This window comes from Colossoma macropomum, unplaced genomic scaffold (assembly GCF_904425465.1).
Source record: "Colossoma macropomum unplaced genomic scaffold, Colossoma_macropomum, whole genome shotgun sequence".
Lineage (NCBI taxonomy): Eukaryota > Metazoa > Chordata > Actinopteri > Characiformes > Serrasalmidae > Colossoma > Colossoma macropomum.
Genome location: NW_023494806.1, coordinates 14,762,611 through 14,784,832, shown reverse-complemented (window position 1 = coordinate 14,784,832; position 22,222 = coordinate 14,762,611). Strand labels below are relative to the sequence as shown.

Below are 22,222 nucleotides of genomic sequence, written 5' to 3'. Positions count from 1 at the left end.
ATACATCATATTTGGACAAATAGCAGAGCAAAATCAGCACACAAGACATGGAACACTCTTTTCCTTCCCTCATTAAGATGGCCTGTGTGAGCCGGTTAGAGACGGAAGGTTGAAGCCCATTACGCATTAATGAGAGATCAGGGTATCGTGCCAAAAGTGGGCGTCAAAGCTGTCAGGCTCTCAGTTATCGCCTTGGCTTGGGACTAGAGCAATGAGCGAGCGATCAACAAGGAGATGAAAGATCACATCATTAGGAGGCCATCTGAATGACTTACACCAACCTGAGGAGAATAGCAGGTAAGACATCACTTTTCTTCTGCAATTTAAGGAATCACATCTCCAGATTACTTACAGTTTGCATCTGACATTGGCTGACATCAGTTTGACTGCTTGATATCAGTTCTTTTTTCCTGGGAACACATACATTTAGTCCCAAATGAAGACTGGTTTTGTTAATTAATCATCTGTTTGCTACAAAATGAAGGGGAAAAGGTGTCTAAAGCTCAGTCACAGTTTGAGCTGAAATAGCGTATACTGTAAAGTAGAAAATAAAATGCAAATTAGAACAGGAAAACATTTTCAGTGTTATACTGAGTTAACTACAATCAGATTACCTTCATCTGTTTCTCAGCAGGGAAGGAACAGGGCACAGTAGTTGTGCATGCATTATTTAATGCATTTCTCTGGAACGCAGGCTGTTTCCCTACCCTCTGCTGCTGAAGCTCTCTGAGTACCAGATGACACGATCCCAGGCTCGGAACGCTATTGCATTACACACACGTCTTATTCATTAGTCATGGCACAACAGAACTGGAGCACAACGGCTTGGAATCTTCCAGAGCGCCTGCCACCTACGTGATCTTTTAATTAAACGGTATGAATGAACATCAGAGAGAATTTGTTATTTTCCTGGTTTGTACAGATCTTCAGATGAGTGAGAGCAGTGATGGAGGACTATCAGAAAGATTCTACCAGACGAGCCCGGAGACACAGTCATGGTGTCCTGCAGGAACTGTTTAGCAAAGGCTTCAGGACTGGAGGAAAGGATGTCATTGTGAGTGTAAAAGAATAAAAGGAAGGAGCTGGGGAGATCTTCTTGATGTTAATTCCTAAAGCACTTAAAATAGACAGTGAAAATGAAATCAAATTTAATTTACTCTCTTCTTGTGTTGGGCTACAGACTCGTCCCCAGGTTAGAAGGGGTGAGAGGAACGGAACACCTGTATATTTCCACCCTCTGGCCCTGGACAGTGTCATCACCCGCCGAGGCAGCCTGGTTCTGCTGAATGGACCCAACACTCTAGAGATCTACAAGGTACAGTCAAGTCATTTTGGGTGTATCCCCACAGCTGACCAAAATGAAAATTTTGAAATATATGAAAAAGACCCATTCATAGTCTAAATCATCACTGTCCAAAAAAAGGTATCTCCATTTTTTAAGATTTTTTTCTTTAGAATTTTCATTAGAACTTGCTCTTTCCATTGCTTGACAGTTTCATGATTAATAGACCAATAGAAACACTCCAAAATTGCTTGTATAAAATATCTTCACATAACCTAACTTTAAAAGTAAATCATATTTTTTGCCCTCTCCTTTAAAGTTACCATTTTGGAAATACTTGTTTTTCATATTATACACAGATGACAACACATCTGCATAAATACAACTTCACATGTTTAAAAGGTTAACTAAGGGAAAAAGCCTTAAAAAGGGCAGAAAAACAGCTGTTTTAAAACTGAAAGAGCAGCAGAAAAGAGGACAGGGCGAAACTGAGAGAGAGAGAGAGAGAGAGAGAGGACAGAGAGTGAGAGAGAATGAATAGGAAGAAGAGAAAGAGAAAAGTAGAGAGAGGTAAAGAGTGAGAGAGACAGAAAGACAGATAAGGAGAGACAGCAGGGAGACAGCAAGTAGGGAGAAGAAAGAGAGAGAGAAATAGGGAGAGAGAGAGGAGGTGAAAGTGAGTAAATAAGGAGAAGAGAAAAGGAGAGAGAGGGAAAGAGTGAGGGAGAGAGAAAAAAGAGAGAGGAGGAGAGAGTTAGAGGGACACAGTGAGTATGGAGAAGAAAAAGAGAGAAAGAAAGAGAGGTAGGAGAGAGTGAGATGGTCACAGCGAGTACAGAGAAAAAAGAGAGAGATAGAAAGGGAGAGAGAGATGGTGAGAGGAGGGAGAAGAGAGAGAAAACAGATATAAGAGAGAGAGAGGGAGGGAGAAGAGAGAGAGGCAAGAAGAGAGAGGGAAAGAGAGACAGTCAGAGAAAGTGAGAGGGGTTGAGAGAGTAATAGTGAATAGAAAAAGGAGAAAGAGAAAGACGAGAAAGAAGAGATAGAGAGAGAAGGAAAGAGTCAGAGAAAAGTAAAGAGAGAGGAGAGAGCGAGAGATTGAGTAGGGAGACGAGAGAGAGAGAGAGAGAGAGAGAGAGAGAGAGAGAGAGATGGAGTGGGGAGATGAAAGACAGAAAGATGGCAGTGACCATCCACATGTCTCTTCTTGCTAATATAGACCTGGACAAAGCAGTTATACTTTTATGCAAATGATATGTAAATGAGATATTTAATTGTTGGATCATTAGTATCAAAGTTGTTGCTATTCGGGTGATGGGGAGTGGTTCACAGACAAATTATTAATGCTTGCAGCTGAGCACAAAGTCTTTGGTTAAGTTCAGTCCTCAAAGGTGATGACCACATTAATCTATCAGTCTGCCACAGTCAGTCTCAGATGGCTCTAAAATGGCCTTGAATCTCCAAACTCACCCAGCTTTACAACTTCGGGCTGCACCATCATGCCTCCCAGGATGGTTTAGAGACGGACTGACATGCCAAATAACCAACCACTGTGATATGTAGGGGCAAGAGGCTTTAACATGGGGCTACAACAATAATACATCCACATGAAACAAAGAGCTTTATGTATCAGACAACATGCAAACAGATCTTGTGTATAAGCTACAAAATGCTTCAAAGAAAAACTTTTAAATAACTTTTAAAGATGTGATGCCATGAACTTCACATACTCTTTTTTCAATCTGCAATATTTTGGTCCGGAAGATTTGTGTTTCACAGAGTGTGCAAGTGCTTGCAAAAATCTGTTTCCCATCAGACACATTAAAACCGCTGTGTGGAGGTCTGTGGGTGCAGCGTCTGAGGCTGAAAAGAGGAATAAGCAAGTCCTTATCTCAATCACAACAACCTCCGCCTAGAAAAATCACCCTACAGACACCACAGTGTTCAGAAAGACAGATAAGCTAAGGAGATATATTCATGGGTACATATGAGGGCTAATATAATGGGGTTAGCTCATAACTGTCCTTATATGGAATATAATGATCAACAGTAACCAGGATTTATGACAAAAAATTATAATCTTCAGTTGAGTTTCCACTCCATTCAGGATAATTTTCATCTAAACTGTTAGTTTCCTTAAAAAACGTTTGACAAATAGTCTTGTGAGTTTGAAAAACCTTTTAAAGATATAAAGGTATATGGTATAATGGACCTCCGCATAATATAGCACATAATATAAACATTCTTATGGGAAGGTTCTTTAAAGGTGCAAGATGGTGCAACCTGTTGAATTCATACCCAACACTCCAAACAAATAGGGGGCAGCATATCACCAGAAAGTTGTGGTGTCCACCCCATCATAAAAAAACAAGGAAATGCACAGTCCCTCCTCCAACTTAGCAAACATATAAACTCTTTCAGTAACTTTAAACAATTAGCTACCTTCATAAGTTATTGATAAATAGCCAAATAACTTTGCATTAAAAGCTGGTTACTTACCAGTCTAGAAGAAACATTGCATCAAACTTCATCCCTTTACTCACCAAGAGCTGTCTCCAGCGGTGAAAAGCAACATCAACATTTACTCTTGTTTTGCTTCTATTTACATCACTTCTTTTCTTTGCTGCTGAACGTGGTTTCTTTCCAGAAGCGGAGGCGGTGGTGATAAAAGTTGCTTGCCAAAAGCTTCAGCCATTATTGCATTTATTGTTCCTTTCATTGGCTACCTGCTCTTAAATGGTCCATAATAAATGTGTGGCCCAGTTCAGGGGCTGCATCCTTCAAAGGACGCAGTCTACGAAGGCTGCGTAGACTTGTAAAGGCTGAACTGAAATGAGAACTGCTCTATGGCGGATTTCCTGTTTGCGTCACAACACTAACTGTTGCAACATGAAATGCTGCTCCAGTCAAGTTCTTTTAAAGTTCTTTAAAAATGGAGCCCGAAATTTTGATTTTAGTTTTTTGATTTTTTTTTTACATTTATATCGACCCAATACATACATTTAAAAGTGTACTCCTCAGCTGCCGTTTGCTCCTCTGCTGACACCACCATGTTCTTGAATCCTCACCAGCACGCAATGAACCTCGGGATATGTTGGCTGGCAAAGGATCCACCTCTTAGATCCTTCGTTGCCATGGAAAAGAAGAACACATTTCTCGGCAGCATAAGAAGGAGCCTTCGAAATGGGATGGCCTAGTCATGCTGCTGTGATGCAATCGGCCTTCAGATGCAGCCTCCAAAGGATGCAGCCCCTGAATTGGGACATAGTTTAAGTCACTATAAGTTACTATGACTGAAAAGATGTTAGAATATGCCCTTGGGGCAGCACTACTTCTTCATCCTCTCATGTTGGACTGATGGCAGACACCATGCTATAGTGACTGACTAGCACCTCCAGGTATAAAGTGGTATCATGAGACAGGACAGGCTGGGGCTAGCTGGTTAGCATCCTAACTTCAGTAGATATCTCTGTAACATGATGCAAAGATGTCTTTGACATAATGTTAAAACTGTTGTTTCTTCACATTCTGTTCAGAATTTTAGTTAATTTTGGAATGTTTCAAACTAAAAATCTTACAAATTTCACCTTTAAGGCTCTTTCTGTGGCCAAAATCAACTACAATCGAATTCAGTATTTCCCTTGTAACTCTGTTGTCACATTAGCTAGGACACTGTGGGCTCTCCATGTCTGAAATGTTGTAATTCTATGTTGGTAGGGTGCTAGTGAACAATGAGGAGTGAAAAGCTTTCCTGATATCAAGAGGTAATACACAACTTTGAATTCGAAAATAGCAGCAAAAACTCAATAAAAACACTAGTTGACTTGCTTGCTTGTCTATGAAGACAAAAATCCATTTCACATTTGCTTTTGAAATCATACACATTTCCATCTAAATATATTCCATCACTTATTGAAGACAAACAATGTAAAGTGCAAAATCTGAGGGACCTCCAAAGCAGAGAGAAATTGCATTTTACAGTTACTGTGGAAGAGGATTAAACGTTAAAGAGGTTCTTCACATTCACACATCTCATTTCCACAAATGAAAAGAACTACCCATTACAATGTTCTTTAAGGAACCAAAAGTCATTCTGCTATGGGCCTTTTTGGCACCTTCAAATCACTGCATTTATTGACTCTAGCCTGTTCTGTAATACACCCTCCTGTTTAGATGACCAGTTCCATACAGACTGTGAAAAACAAAAGACTGTGTAGCTTTGCTGAGCTGTATGTGGTATAGATGCTGCATTCAGCTTTCTGACAAAGTTGCCTTTCTCTGTCTCTCAGCCGTGCTCATTGCCTTTTCATCACAGTTTGCCTCTTCCTGCTTTCTGCGGCCTCTCAGCATTTCATTTCCCACAATCTCCACAGCCCGGCAAGACGAGCCAAGCGGTGAACGGAGCACGGATGACTGATGTTTACCTGCCCGCGATCACAGGGAAGATGTCAAACCTGCAGGCGGCCCGGGCCAATCTGAGTCATTCCTGTCCCTATCTGTACAGCAGCAGACGCCGCGGGTCCGCCTCCTCTGTCATCTCACAAAGAGGCTCAGACTTCAACGGCAAACAGGTGAACAAACCCGGCCGACTGCATTCAGCTTCAGGGTCATCACTGATGCAGTGCTCCATCGCTGAGGCAACATGCGGAAAGCCAGTCGTGAGATATGAGTTTGTGTATTTCTGGCAGGGCTGTCTGTTTTGCGTCACTGTACAGAGTGGGAGCACAGATTCACTGTTATGGAGCTCTTTTCATTACTCACTGACTTGTTCATTCAAGCCAGTCCATATGTACAAGAAACATTACAATTATGGAGTCATATCCTTTCCCAATTTAAAGAGAATTCCAATGATTTTTACAAAAGTAATTTGATAAAATGTAAACAAAGTCATTTAGAGTGTTTTGATGTGAAATACACCAGTCTAGAGAAACTTGTTCACAGTGGTGGGGAACCAGACATCTGAATGTTTAACACCACTCAAAGGTACGTCACAGAAGGTTATTACATAAAATGGTTATAAATACATTGCCTGATGTGTGAGACATTGTTTTACTTTATGATAGTTATGATAAAAGCTAAAAGAACTATTCTACAGAAATATTTCAAACTTTAGTTCAAAGTATTCAGATACATGTACATATACATTCAGATACAGTATAGTATACAAGCATACAAGTAAGTATGCAAGGATATGTTAGGATCTAGTTAAACCCAAAGCGTTAATACACTCTCAGAAATAAAGGTAGTAAACTGTGCCTGGGGTGCTACCCTCAAGGGTACATCTTAGTATCTTTATTCAACATAATTGTACCATAATCAATTGAAATGATATTTTCTTATATAGTTTATATAGAAGTTATAGTTGTATTGACTCCACACACACTGTCTCATCTCCAGGCTTTTTATTTTATTGTTCTGTTTTAAAACATTAGTTTATGAAAAGGTACAAATACATACTTTTCACCTGAAAAAACTTATTTAAGGTGCACAATTGGACCTTAAACCCGCTGTGGTACCTTTGAGGGAACATTTACATTGTTTGTACCTTGATGAACAAAAAATGTACTTGCACAGAGCCTTAATTTCTAACAGTGTAGGTGGTAATAAGCTAAATATATTAAACGTATTCCAAAGTCTGAAAGTCAGTGGGTAACATTAAGAATTGTCACTACTGAAACACATTTTTAATCTGCAATTAAGTAAACTTATTTGTGTTTTAATGAAAAATACTATGAATTTGTGTGTGTACAACTGTTCACAGCTGTGTTTGCTAGTCATATACTGGCCAACACTAATGAATTCTGCTCAAAATTAACTAAGAAGTCACTACTGAAACATTTGGCAAAATTTCAGTAGTGTTATGATTGTGTTGGTAGTGACAAAATGGAAAATACAGTCATTTGTTTTAATAAAATAAGCATATTTAAATCACAGAGTTATTAAAAGCAAAATGATTATAGTCTAAAGTCCAAGACAACTCAGAAGACACATGTAGATTCACAGGTGGTTTTGGAAAGTAAATAAAATGGCTACATTTGTGTTGTAGACATTGTGACCTCTGGTTCCTATAACCACCACTGTAATTAAATCTGAGTCAGCATTTTTCTCTCCAGTACACTATTTCACATCAAACCACTCTGAATGACTTTTTAATTCTTAGCTATTACATGTAGAAGTACTGAAAAGCCCTTTAAGCCCCTAATTGGCTAAAAGCTTCCAACAGGTCTTAACCTTTATTGCCCATTTTTATAACTAAAGAATGGCAATTGTAGTCCATGTACTTGCTGAATAATAAGCATAATTAAATGCATTTGAAAAAAAAAAGATTATTATTCATTTTAAAAGGAGGGTAATGGCTTTTGTCTTGAATGTATTGTTCTATACTTAAAAAAAAGGGGAGGTGGGGCAAAAAAGAGTTCTTTGTGTGATGCCTTAAGAGAACCACTTTTACTTCTCTAAAGAACAATATGTGAAAAGAGATTTGTCAGTGTAAAGAGCCTTTTTGGCATAGAACCTTTGCATTTTGTGAAGGCTCTTTAAGGATTCTTTGTAGAAACTTTCCATTATGTGGAGGGCCCCTTTAAAGGTCCCATATCATAGAGAACTTATTTTTAAATAAAAAAGTTGATCTGATCTGAGTTTTATTCTTGTCATAAAAGCCAACACATTTACATATATTTGCCTATTCAGCCTATAGCAGTTTAGCTCCACCCATTCACAATGAGGTTGTAAGGAGTGTTTCATCTTTGATTTGCACAATCACCAAAAGTGATTCTTCACTAGCATCACTCAAAGAACCTTTTTTTGCACATTAATTTTTATAAGTGTAGAGTAAAGCTTTAATCAGTATATATAGGTTTATATTACTTGGAGGCTCTTGAAACTTCAAAAAGGTTCTTCACACTCACACATTTCATTGACAACAGTGGTTCTTTGAAGGACTATTGGAAGATGCATTCAGGGAACAAAAACTGCTGTTATATGGTATCAGTACTAAAAACCCTTTTAGGCAGCCTTATTTTTTTAGAGCAGAGTCAGCATATATGGACTTTGCTACTTTTGTTATTTTCAGTGCGGAAGTTAATTTGTTTTATTGAGTGAGCAAAGAGTTCTGTTTAAGAATTCACCTTTTTAATCTTGCACAAACATCTCACCTCCTCAGAGTTACCTTAAAGAACAGAAAGACTCGAGGAGGTCTAATGTGGCAGTGACAATGATGTACCTTGGCCAGGGAAAGCCTGGAGCCACCCAGGATGAGATGAAGGTGCTCCAGCAGATCTGTGGAGGGGAGAACATCTGCGTCTTTAAAGGATCTGTCTTGCCTGGAGGTAATAATTACCACAGATGCCACACACCATGAAGCCATAGGAGAGGAAATCCAATAATTCAAGCAGTTTTGAAACATGGTTTTCCAACTCAGTAGGAAATGATTGTGGTAAGTCTACTGGCCTGCTGGTAAGCATAACTGGAATCCCTGCTGACTTCTGCAGAGCAGTTCCAGTTCACCTCCCAGAGACACCTTGGCTACCCTTTCAGTGCCACCTTCTACGTCAATGGCATAATGGCAGGCAGAATCAGTTCGTGCTGTGAATACCGCTACTCCCCCGGCTTCCAGCAAGGCCGCAAGAGCTGCTTCAGGCTGACGCGACTGAGTGGGGGGAAACCGTGCTACAAGTGAGTGTTGCTCAAGATCTGCAGGGTGATGGCTAGAGATATGGAACATACTGTGATATCTTTACTGTCTAAGCATGATCTGTCTTTTATTTTAGATGTGTGAATTCAAGGCATGGTATTGGCCAAGAAGTGAAAGCTCACAACAATCACCAAGCCATCAAATCTCATGAAGGTTAGAATGAACTGCATATAATTCAGAATTACTGTTTTCCTGCCTGTGGTGGAATCAGCATATAGTTCCGTTCAAACGTGTACAGTTAATGTTTTCAGTAATAATAAACCAATTTGGTCACACGTGAATAAAATTATTCTAATATGCTAGTCTTGCATAGCTTCACAGCTTTCAAATAATTATAGGAAGCTGTAAAATGAATACATTTGAGATGCAAAACACCTGCAAAAACTGTACAGCATCAAGAATGAAGATATAACAAGGATACAAAGTGTCAGTTGTGCAAAGCATCACTCTTATTAGGCACCATAAGCTACATGAGTGCTAATAGCAGCCCTTGTGGCAAATCTATGGCCTGCAAAACACGAGTGAGTGTGTGAGTGAGTGGGTGAGTCAGTTAATGAGTGAGTCAGTCAGTCAGTCATTCGCTGAGTCAGTGAGTGAGTGAGTCAAGCAGTGAGTCAGTCAGTCAGTAAGTCAGTCAGTCAGTCAGTCAGTGAGTGAGTCAATCAGTCAGTCAGTCAGAAAAAGAGTCAGTGAGTGAGTGAGTCAGTCAGTCAGTGAGTGAGTGAGTGAGTCAGTCAGTCAGTCCTTTAGTTAATTAATTAGTTACAAGCCAGCAGCCGTATTACAGAAACTTCCTATCTTTTTGTTTTAAATTAAGATCTGACAGATCAAGATTCATATTACAGAAACAAATCTTATCTTAATTTAGGAATCTCATCTTATCTTACAGCATCTTATCTCAAGTCAAGAAATCAACGTGCGTGATCAAAGTCGACAATCAACTGTCATGTCTGTTTCCTAGCAACTGACCATTTGTGCACAGCTGAAATCTAAACATATAATCAAAATAATCAAGTTAGTTGGCCAGACTGCTAGCTACCGTTACTGATGTAAAAAAGTCAAACAAAACTAAAGCACGATAAACTGATAGCTAAGAATATTGTGGCAGCACTTTGTGCTGTTTATCAGTGCATCGCCACTCTCCAGTTTTAGCTTTAGGCGACTGTGCTAACACTATTCCTCCTAAAAACAGGCCTGCGTTCAGCTCTGTCTCCTTATTATTCACCACCATCACTGTAATATTTTATCTGTAGAGTGTTCATCAACATTAACACACGACGGTAATAAGAGGGGATGGTGGAAATCATGTATGCAGTGTCTGGGGTTTTTAAAATGCTAATAGAAGTCAAAGCACCATTTTCAGTGCAGATAAATGTAACTTTCATTATGCTAGTTACAGTGAACTAATGTTATGCTGCCTGTCACTGCATAATATGATAGAAATAGACAGTTAAAACAGAAGTTAAGACCCCTCTGGGGTTATTTTAAAGTTAGAATTAGTATTTAGGACATTTTTTCTTGTTAGCATGTTTCTGTAATACTGTTTTCTTATCTAGAGTTATGATGAGATAATGAACTTACTGTTGTTCTGTAACAGCTTCTGTCCTAAATTCAGTTCTTACTGAAGTTGTCATGATGACTAAGCAGATAAGATTTCAGAAGTTTATGTAATACAGCCCCAGGTCCCTAAAATGCTTCACATCTAATAAAATTAGCCCTTAAACTCTAACATACACTTCAATTCCTCACTCCCCTCACTATAGGACATACAAAGTAGTTTACACTTTTATGTAATTAGATAAATAATACATTAATACAGCATATCATTTATCATTTGATGGTGAATAACTTTAGTTTGAGAGCGCAATCTTGTATATAAAATAATAAAATCAAAACAACAGGTGATTCCAAACTTTGGATTGGTAGTGTAAATGTAACAGCTGATTATATGCTTATGTTCCTTATGAATGAATAAATGTGTCTAGGAGTGATGGAGTCTTGCCCTTCATCCCCTTTATTCATCCCTCTTGGAATGGAGAGGTCTGTACGGAGGACAAGAAAGCTTCCTAAAGAGGGCAGCGGCGTTACTACAGATAGCGAAGACATGAACAACAGCGTGAAAGACAGGAAACGACACAAGCGGCACAAAGGACGTCGCAGCCAGCAGGGAGACGCCAAGGCCTCTGAGGAATCCCAGAATAAAAAAGGAGACACGAAAGAAGGAGAGAGCAAACCAGCAGCTGTAAATCAACCCAGACCTCCTGTGAAAAATTCAAGCAACGCCAAAGAACACAGCAGAGACAATCCAGGACCTGACAGCGGAGTCAAAGCGCCAGGTGAACGCTCATTTTTTTTTCCTGTTATGTCTGTTTAACGCATTTGAGGCAGAGTTCACTTGGCTGCACATCGTATAGCTTTGAAGTTACAAACATCCTCTCTCCTTATAAATCTCAATGCTGTATTTCATTTTATAAGAACCTACAAAAAATAGGAGCTAAAGACAGTTGTATTTCTCGAAAGATTCATTGCAGGATGGCGAAGCCCTGAGTAAGCAAAATGGAAAGAAAAGGCCAGCTGCTCTGCAAGCGAATGGCAAAAGCAGAAACGAGGAAAGACTGAGAGACTTCTATGAAGAATGTGTTGAAATGAGCACTGGTCTGGAATCAGGCCTAGACCAACAGAAGTGGTTCAAAGCAAACAGTGAGTAAAGAAGTGCGGCTCATTGCTCACGGACAGGGTTCCCCTTGAGCCTTTTAAAGCCATTCCCACTCAGTCAATCATTTGAACATAAAAGTTTGATACTGCAAAAAAAGTAGCTTAGTTAATGCAGGGACATGCTTCAGCTACCTGGAGAGTAAAAGCAATCGCGTTTGCTGATCTTCTGAGACCTCCACATAACTCAAACTCAGAAAGAAGTCATCAATTTTAGGCTACTGTAATCTCTGACACTCTTTTCTGGTCCTGAGGTCAAGAGTTATTACTTTCAGTTTGCTGTGTTTTTCAAATGTAATTACATAACATCATTTATTACACAGAAGCTAAAAACATTGAAATTTGACTTTTATTCTGTATCAACAGGGTTGAGTCTGCACTTCTGACTCTTTTCTGTTTGTTTCGATATCAAGCAAAGACAAAGAAGGACAAACATGTAATGGATTTTTTTTGTTTCTGCAAAACAAGGTTCCGGGAACAACAATGGCTTTTCAGCTTTTCATCAAATACAAATTAAAATTAAATATCTCCTCTTCTACTAGTAGTACTGTCCAAAAAATAGACATCATCCTTCATTCAGTTAACTCCTTAACATTCCAGGCCTATTACATACAAGGCTTATTATTAATTAACTACAGGGACTTCAATGCAAACTAATGGAGCTTTTAACGGCTGGCCCACAGCTTGGTAAGGGGTTAATTTCCAGTCAAAAGATCTGTTAATCACAAGTTATTCATTTTTCAGGAGTTATGTATGACAAGATTAGATGTAAAATAATTTAACTTACATATAAAAGAGAAAAACTGGAACTGGAGTTCTAACAACCAGGCAAGACCTGGTCGACCACTAAAACTGTCACCATTAGATAAGCAGTACTTGCCAAGAAGCCATTACTGAGAAAAAAAGGACCAAAAATGAAGTAAAACTGTAAATCAAACAAAGAAGCTGTTGGTTTTCTCAAACCAATGGGAGAGCCCAGACTTCAACATCACTGAATGTGTTTGGAATTATTTGGATGGTGAGAAACAGAAACCAACTTCTAAGACTGAACTTTTGAGGTCTGGAAAAATATCCCTGCAGATTTCTTTGAGAAACTGAAAGGAAGTCTCCTGAAAAGAATGGAAGCTGTAACAAAGGCAAAGGGTGGACATACTAAATACTGACAAATGTGGTCATGTATTCAGCTGTTGAGGTTTCTGTGTAGTTTTCTGTGGAATATATGTTTTCTGCTTTTTTCTAACACTAAAAAATGACTTGTACTTTATGGCTGTTTTGACTGGAAATTAATTAGATAAAAGGCGGTTTCTGACATTTGCTCAGTACTTTACAAACTCAAATGTGTAAACACCTGAACGTTTACAGTCAGCAGAACAGAATTATTTTACTTGTTTTGATGAATTCTCTTACTCTTTAAAATCCTGGACTTATCATATCCATAATTTTTTACAGATTATCTTTCTGTGTAACTTAAACAGAATTTTTCCATTTCTGCATTTCTCTAAAACTTTGTGTTTAATTGTACTAGTACAGCTTGTCTTGCTGTGATCAAAGTAAACAGGTGGTGACTAAACTTCAGTCGCTAACTGAGCTTTGAGAGGGCAACCTTGTGAGGTTTTGCTCTTTGAACAGCCCAAAAAAGTCACTAATTATTGGCACATTATCAACAATATTTTAATTAATACAGCTAATTCTGCAGGTCATCAATGATGGCTGATATTATCAGCCAGCTGATACATTGGTTGGGTTTTAGTGGAAGATAAAGAAGATTTTTCTCTTTGAGTTGAAGGAAACATACACGATTTTTTACAGATAAACCTGTAAATTATGGAATGTTTTAATATGACGGAATGTTTTAATAGGAAGGAATTTTCCTGTATATACACAGAATATATACCATAATTTAACATAAATGTTAATTGAAGATGTAACGCAACACAACTGCACAGACACTTGCAGATGTTTTTAAAAGAAGAGGCTTTACTGTTCGAAACGTGATCCAAGCTTGTAGTTAAAAAACATGCACAGGTCAGATCCAAAACAATTCAAAAAGACACAAAGAAATACATAACAGAGTCAGGCAACCAAGATCAAAAGGGCAAAGGCAAAAATCTGAGTCAAAAGTCCAAAAACACAGTCCAGATATACAAAAGGCAAAAACAATATAAAACCCTCAATGACTACAGTCATGCGACAAGCAAAACAGGTGTAACAGATTAGTATTCAGGTGAGGGAGAGCGTTGATTGGTTGTTGTCGGCTGATTAGCAGTCACATGATCTCCAAGAGAGTTCTGGGAAGTGTAGTTCTCAGATCCAGAAGAATGTGTGACAGTAGAAGTGACAAAATTGTCTGTTAACTTTAAATGTACTGGTAATTTTTTACCAGCGCATTTTATGTATTTTTATATATTTTTTTTTATAGTATACATGGACTACAATGCCAAAAAAGACATCCCAGGACACGACAGGGATTTCTGGACACTGAAGGGATTTAAAAATAGACATAATTATTAGCAAATTCCACCCTGCATTTATCATTGTTAGAGTTCTCCTCCTAATGAAAAGAATTAGGCAACAGCAGCACAACAGACTGGAATGTTTCACTGTCATGGTATCTAGAGAATCTAAGATGAGATCAGAATGTAGAGATGAAACAGTAGTTGTGTTTTATGTTGTTTTTAGAGTACGAGAGGAATAAGATTAAAGAGCAGATCACCTTGGGTCCCCATCCTAATGGCTCTTCTTCTGAGGTGGAACTCAGTGAAGAAAGTGACAGCAGCGTCCTCCATTCAAAGGCAGGGAAGCTCAGGATGAACACAAAGCAGCCGGAGACACCTCTCCAAGGTTGGTACGAGAACTTGACAGAAATCTGCAGCGTTAGTGAAAATGGTAAACACACAGTAGTAGTGAACATGGTTCTGCACTACACTCTTAAAAATAAAGATTCCTAAATGTTTCTTGGTTTGACTGTACAATTATAGACATTCATTATATAGACATTCTCTTTAGTGTTGCAGTACTCGAGTTTGAGCTTTGACTCAAGAGCGTTAATTAACGTTCTCAGCCTTGTCTCAACCTCAAGGTCATACTGACTTGGTCTCATCTCAGGTTAAGGTGAACTCAACCGAGTGTGATGCTTCCATCTGAGGTAACTAGAAACCACTTCCTGGAGATTTCCTGCAAAGTTAATTCCAACCTGTATGTGACACTCTGTCCATCCCTTACCCAACACTAATGCATCTGATCCAGCCAGTCAAGGACTTCTGAAGAAATGAATTAACTGGACAGGTGTGACAGATTGTAGCTGGAACTACATTCAACAGGAGAGTAGATCTCTAGGACCAGGGTTGGTGACCGCTGCTCTGTGGGCTTAAATAAAGTCTACTTGCTGCCAATTGAGGATCTAATTGATCTTTTCCATGCTGTCTTAAATAAGTATTATTTGTTTGTTAGTGTTTATTGGTTCCAGAATTCAAATATCTCCTGAGCCCAGATAAGAATGTTTTCATTTAATATTAAAAATGGATGTATGCTGTTTCCTTTATATCCAGTTCACTGTAGGTGGTGATTCTGAGTAAGTTTTAGAGAAGTAGAGACAGAGAATAACTTCACCATCATTTGCTTCCAAAACTTACAATGCAAAGTTGGACTAATACTATAATATAACAGTAATTAATAATTAATTTATAGCATGATGAATGTATATAATGAATAGTAATGAATGAGCAACGAACTACAAACTGATTTGTTTTTCTTTCTTTTATTTTTACTATTCTGAAAGCAATCTTAATCTGGTCTTGGTCTTAACTCGGCCATTTCATGTTTTAATCTTGACTTGGACTCACCTCTAGTGGTCTTGACTACAGCACTGCTTTAAGGTTTAAAAACTTTCTCCACTTATGCACATCTCATTTACAGTAATGTTTTTAAAGAACTATCTATTGGAAAGGAACTCAACTAAGCGTGTTTCTTCTTTGGTATCACTCCAAAGAACTATTTTTGGGAGTCTTATTTTGAAGAGTGTGCAGTGTTCTTTTAAAGTGCCTTCGTTCAGTCATGAATGAACTCTCATTTCTCTGTTTTCAGACGCTCCAGAGAACGATGCATCTGATAAAGAACAAGAACTGCAAAAAAAGGTTGGTTAAATCTCTAAAGCATATAGTCACTCACATAAAGTCGCTCACGTAGGAAATCTTTTACAACTTCATAAGGAAAGGAAAAAAACTTCAAAAAACCTTAAAGTCTTTACTTTAATGTTAGTGTGACATGATTTTATTGCAATTAATTTTGGAGAATTGCTATCAGTCCATTCTGTAAAAAAAAATCAGATGTGTAAAACAAAAACAAAAAAGTTGATTTACAGCTCTGGTAAAATTATACTATGTTGATTTGTGAAAAATAAGTGAACATGTGCTCTACAGAGAACACACTTCTGCATATTTTAATGCACAATTACTGTTTATTTGCTGAATTTAACAACTTTGAAAAAATCTATAAACTGTGGCATGTGTAAGAGTTATGGAACAATTTATATTTTATGGGTTTTTCTCAATGTGTTAAACTAAGCAAATACAATGAAATTGTGCACTAAAATTTGCACAAAAATACCATATTTAAGTATGTCCTCTTATTTTCACTTAGAAAATCAACAAAATGTGTACAGTAATTTCACAAAAGAAGTTCAAACTTTTGTATGTGACTGTATACCATACACTGCAGTCTGATGTGTGTAGCAATTTCAATACATTATAAAAAAAAAACGATATATAAAATAGCGTGTTGAAATTTAAAACATTAGTTTCTTTTGAGAGTCTCTCATTCGCCATCTTTCGTGGAAACCACTGTCAGTGTTTGAAACTAGGCATCTGAGTGCATCCTATCAGAGTCAAGTGGGCATGGACGGGGAGGGGCTTATGCAACACTATACTTCGCATATACAGGTGTAAGGGATTTTCAGGCTTATTTTGTTATGAACTTTAAACAGCAGGCACTGAAAATGTTCTATTTGAGAACTTATCTGAACCAAACCAATCCATGTAGTATACAGGTAGAATCAACATGTTTCTTTTTCAGTTTTTTGGCATTCTTTCCAATTTTCTCCTCAACTTAGTCATGTAAAATTCCAACCACTAGCTAAGTCTTCCCATCTCACACTATGCTACCAGCACTAGGAGGGTGAAGGCTAGCATGATCTTCCTTCAAGGCATGTGAAGCCAGTCACCTAATGAAACATTATTGGACGGCTAAACACGCCTGGAGGAGAACGCTAATTGCCGGTTCTGTTACATCAGCCAACAGGTACCCATGCTCGCTAGCATCTCGTTAAGTAATGGGGGGAGAGGGCGGGCCAACCCACCCACTCAAAGAGAGCAAGGCCTCTCTTAGACTCCTGGACGCAGATAGCTGTAGCATATGAAGATGTTTTTAATGCATAAAATGTCAAAAATCTAATGTTGCCCTGAGAATAAAAAATCATATTAAACCTGAAAATATGTGTGTTGTTGCATCCTTGCAATCCCTAAGACATTTTATGGTAATTTTACTGTATAGCATTAAAACTACAGTAACTATTGTAAACTATATGTTCCTTATAGATCATCAAAGCTGTGCTAATCTACTTCATGGTTAATGTCTTACTTTTCTGCTATAGCTAATGCATTTAAACCTTGTGGAGTCTAAATCAATGTCCTTAGTTTGCCATTTCACATTAATAAAGATTTCAAGGAATTCTAGGATGGTTCACGTTTACACAAACTTACCGTAAATTAACAGTAAACTCTTAAGAACGGACATCAGCTAATAGCAAAATTCAGTAACATACCATAATTCCAGGTATTTTAATTTACTATAAAATTACAGGAATTATTTTACACAATTTATGTTTATATGATTTTACAAATAATGTTTTATAATTCATGTGAGCTTTCTACTTTCCCATGTCAGAGTTTGCTCACCAAGATGAATAGAAGGAGGAGCCAGTGTCCACTAATCATTCACAAACTGGAGCTGAAAAATTCCGCACAGTGTAGTAGAGGAAGCCTGTGTGTGTTCACATAGAGAGAAAGATCAGTGCATGCCTACAGGACCTTCTTAACTATCTGTCCATCTACTTGCTGAAGGCATTCCTTCAGCTGTCTCGCAGCTGCGCTTTGATTTATTCTGAGATTAAATTATCAAATCTACTCGAAATTAAATTTATTGTAGGTTACTAGCATCCTGACAGAAGACTTAAAGTAGGATCACATCCAAAATCCATTATATAAATGTCCCATACCATGAAGACAGATTGCAGGAAGTTAGCCAGTATTCACTGAGCCCTGTGTATCCAGAGAATGCGAATGAGATAGCAATGAATCATTGTGACTCAGTGATTTTGATATGAGAAACCCAGTAACCCCAACGAGATTTCAGTATACAATGGTTTTGACTGCAAAACTGTGTTTTTCATTTAAATTCTCTGGACTTTGCTCATATATAACAATAGTATTCTTGCTGAGAATTCTAGGTTTTATAAGCAGGTTCCTCAGAGCATGTTTTATTATTTTTATTATATTGTTTTAACAGATATACACAAATATAAAGTCAGTGCATATATTTGAATATAATTAAATGTACAGAGATCTTTTATGACCCAGATGTTGTCCAAGAGAGTGCATAAAGCATAAATTGTTTTAAAAGGTTGGCAATAAATTGGAAGTAAACTGAATGTCATAAAAGAACATGCTATTTAAATTTCTCTGTATGAGGGAGTTTTACTGTACCTATAGCTTGGCATTCTTTATTGACAAGAAGCCAACCGCTATTTTAGAGTCTACTCTTCCTCCAAAGGGGAGCATATCTGAAATGTGTGCCAGTAAAACCAAGAAGTTAGAGTTGGAGCTGATTTCACAGGGAGCTTGATGGAAATCTTTAGGCCTTTAGATGGGAATTCAGTCAAATTTGTTTTGTAAAAAAATCATCAAAAAATGTTCTGATAAAATGTCCCAACAGATAGTGATCCATACTAGGTGATCTGCATAGAATTGTCTCCCCAGTGCTCTGAACACATCCAGGTCTTGCTGTTTAACAGCAGTAACAATGGAGGCAATGAGGCTGGATGCAAGCGCAATTGCTTTTATTTAAATCTGATTTGACAGAGTCCAGAAACTGAATAGCAGAGGTGGGTAGACCAGACCATAGTGAAAGAAAAGAACAGGCAACAACAACAAAGGGATCACATAGGTAATGCAAGACAAGAAGACGGAGCAAACACAGGGGTATAAATACACTGAGAGGAAACAAGAGACGCCTGGGACTAATGAGAGGGTGGGGCAACAGACAACACACAGATGAGACAGATAACAAGGAGGCAGGACAGGGGAGGAGACAGGAACAAAAACAAAAGCACATGGCTAAACACAAAGGTAGACACAGCCAGAAACAGACCAAAGATGTTACATGTGATCGCTTATTATTATGAATATATCCATAGCCATATATCTTTATGTTCCTGTGTGCACAGACTCATGGGAAATGCGGTCCGTACACAGTCATCTTTCAAATTCCTTTACTGTTGCAGACTGAACCACCTCCATTTTTCTAAGACTTTTCTATTTAACAGTGAGGTAAACTAAGGAGGCTACCTGATATAAAGTAAGACACTGCCAGCTTGTCCTCTACCACAGGCTGTAGTTTAGTTTTGTTAGTGATAGCTAGCTAGTTTAGTAGGTAATCATGTGTCTTGGCTAAGGTTGCCAGGTGTCCAGTTTTGGATCTAAGAGTGTGGCTTTGAGCCCCTCTTCCACCCCTCCACCCCAATTTACAAAAGAGAAACATGTCAATCTAAAGTCTTTAAGCTAAATAGACAGCTTTCACCTCAGCGGTTAGCACTAGTCTAGTCACATATCCACAAGTTTGTAAAGCTTTAATTAGCTGACAACAAACCTGATAAATTCACTAAATGATGTTCAAATTTTGGTCTATACTAGTAGAGCATAAACTAAGCTTAAACGGTGGTTTTCTGAACGTCCTATGTATAGCTGCACTCTGTACTATCTGTAACCTAGTGCCAGAATCCCTTTGGTTTCTTGGTGCTGAGTTTCTTGTCCAGGAAGCGGTAAGCTTTAGACAGCTGTATGTCTGGTGGTTTTCCTCTTTGGACAAAACAGATAAGAAACTCTGACCAAAATGTAAGACGTGAGCTCTACACTGCCCTCTGGTGGAGTGTAGAGATCAGACATGTCTTGGTTCTTAAATATGAGAATGTATAACAGTAGAGAGAGATTAATTTGCTTATTAAAAATATTAATTTACTATGCAGTTTTTTAAACTTCCATAGCTGTTGAAATATTAGCAACTTAGCAAGTAATTCCTCCCCAATGTAGAGATTTTCTAGACTTCTTTTTAGAGAATGTGTATATTTTTTCAGATCTAATATGATGCTCTATAAGCTCCCAAGCAGTTTTCATAGAATCTGCACTAAATTGCCAATTGAGAGTACATCTTGCATTGAGTCCAGTCAATATTTTCCATATGCAAGTTTCCAAAGTTATACTGTAGAATATATAGTATGCTTGTGACAGTGTTATTTTTTTCATTTTATAAACTTGATCTGTTGACCAGTTCCACAAGTTCAGAAATGTGCTGTTGTGCATTTGAATCTCACTGCCTTCAGCTGGATGCTATGATGGAGGTGCTGAGCTCATCAGATGAGGTGGAGCAGCTGGTTCTAAGGAATACAGGGCTGACCGATGACCTGCTGAAGGGTTTAGCCACAGCACTGAAGAGCAGCTTATCTGAAGTCACCATGATCAACCTCAATCTCAACCACATCGGACCTCCTGGAGTTCATGTTCTGCTTGACCTTCTGCAGGCCAAACTGGAGCTCAGGGGATTACTGTAAGCCACCATAGATGCTAACCTCGCCTGTCAAACTCACAGCTGAGGTTCAGAATCAAATTGATGACTTTATTTTGGTCACAAATACGATCGTGTGATACAATGTGGCATGTCACAAATGCTCAGTTAAAAACAAATTGTTTAGTTTACCTTCTCTACGAATTGGAAATGACTAGTCTACAACTTGAATAATAATACTGCCTATTTTAAAGTCTCTCTTACAGTAAGAAATAGAACCTGATGGACAAACTCATGTATATGCATTTCGTTAACACTTTATTTGGATAGGCCACAATAGATGCTATGTCCTGCATTTAATTCACCTAATGTATTTTAAATTCACCTTTACTTTCCCTAACCTTTAACCCTATCCCTAACCTCAAACTGAAATCTTAACTTGATCTTCCACCCTATTCTTATACTGAACCCTGGTACTAATCCTAATCCTAACACTAGACCTAATACCATTTTACCATATATATATACATGTGGTGTGTGTGTGCACATTTGCACATTTTAATAGGCTTTATTTGTTATTGCTTCCATTTTTAGATTTTGGCTTTTATTAATATTAATCATTAAAAAAATCAATAGATAAGATTAGTAGTTCTGAAGCAGGTCCTTTAAGCATTGGCCTGTCATTGGGAGAACACCAATTTTGCTCAATAACGAGTATAATTCATAGTGCCAGGCATACATAGGAGCATTATTGTTCATGGGGTCCTGTTTAAATAACCATGAAAAACCATCTATTCCTTATCTAGATTATTTGGAAACCAGCTAGGTGATCCTGGAGTTAAGACCCTGCTCAGTGGAGTGGCTGATCTTCAAGAGAAAACAGCAGCTTCACCAAGAATGCCAGCATATCCAGGACAGTTTTACTTTCCTGCACCGAGCTTCACCCTCATAGAGCTGGACCTGGGGGGCAACGGAATGGGAAGTGAAGGACTAAGAGTGCTGGGCACTTACATGAGGTATCACTCACAGCTGCAATATTTAGGCCTGGCCCAAACACCTTGCTCTGACATGGAGGCCTGGAATGTCTTGTTTGAAAGCCTGAAGGTGAACGTTAAACTAACCCACATCATTCTAGATGAGAACCATCTGGGAGACCAAGGAGTCAAGCTATTCGCAGAGGCTCTGAAAGTGAATGAAGGCTTACGGAAAGTGGACTTGGACAGTAATGGTTTTGGTGAGGTTGGAGGAAACGCTATCCTTGAGGCACTTCTCGGCAGGAAGCAGTGTTCTCTTGAGCACTTAAGCTTGCAAGAGAATTACATCAGTACAGCACTGATGAGCAAGATACAGCAGGTGGTCCTCCCTTTGTAAAACTGTGGACTTCACATTTCACTTATACCAGCTAATACAGGAAACATGGAGGAACCTGACCCCCAGCACTGACCAAAGAGGAAGAAGAGGAGCTGCGCGTTTGGATGGTTGCCAGCAATTCCAAATGAATTGCTTTATTCAGGCTTCCATCTGCTTGGGAGTTCAGCATAAACTTGGCCAGTAGAGGAAAAGGTTCAGAGAAATATTTGCCTCAGTTCTTGACCTGGACTTTCAACTACAAGCCAGTTGGTTTGCCCCCTCAGCTGCACACCTCCATTAACATAGCTTTGAAGTCAATGACTTTCCTGTGCATCTTACAATCATTGTGAAAT

At 38.4% G+C, this 22,222-nt stretch overlaps 1 protein-coding gene across 1 annotated transcript; it reads left to right on the top strand.

The window, feature by feature from the left end:
* Positions 1–209: 209 nt before the first annotated feature.
* LOC118827678 lies at positions 210–21,890 on the top strand. Its single transcript, XM_036599116.1, has 13 exons — positions 210–297; positions 923–1,054; positions 1,181–1,315; positions 5,656–5,853; positions 8,445–8,610; positions 8,773–8,956; positions 9,052–9,128; positions 10,961–11,311; positions 11,496–11,675; positions 14,367–14,528; positions 15,771–15,820; positions 20,338–20,561; positions 21,326–21,890. The coding sequence occupies exons 2-13, from the start codon at positions 947–949 to the stop codon at positions 21,888–21,890; spliced, it is 2,400 nt and encodes a 799-aa protein (XP_036455009.1). The 5' UTR covers positions 210–297; positions 923–946.
* The last annotated feature ends 332 nt before the right edge of the window (positions 21,891–22,222 follow it).

Bases quoted from the DNA above. Each gene is read 5' to 3' on its own strand.
- LOC118827678 (XM_036599116.1), top strand. From the start codon at position 947: ATGGAGGACTATCAGAAAGATTCTACCAGACGAGCCCGGAGACACAGT. The intron at 14,529-15,770 runs GTTGGTACGAGA...CTCTGTTTTCAG, and splicing joins GCCGGAGACACCTCTCCAAG to ACGCTCCAGAGAACGATGCA. The intron at 15,821-20,337 runs GTTGGTTAAATC...CACTGCCTTCAG, and splicing joins AACAAGAACTGCAAAAAAAG to CTGGATGCTATGATGGAGGT.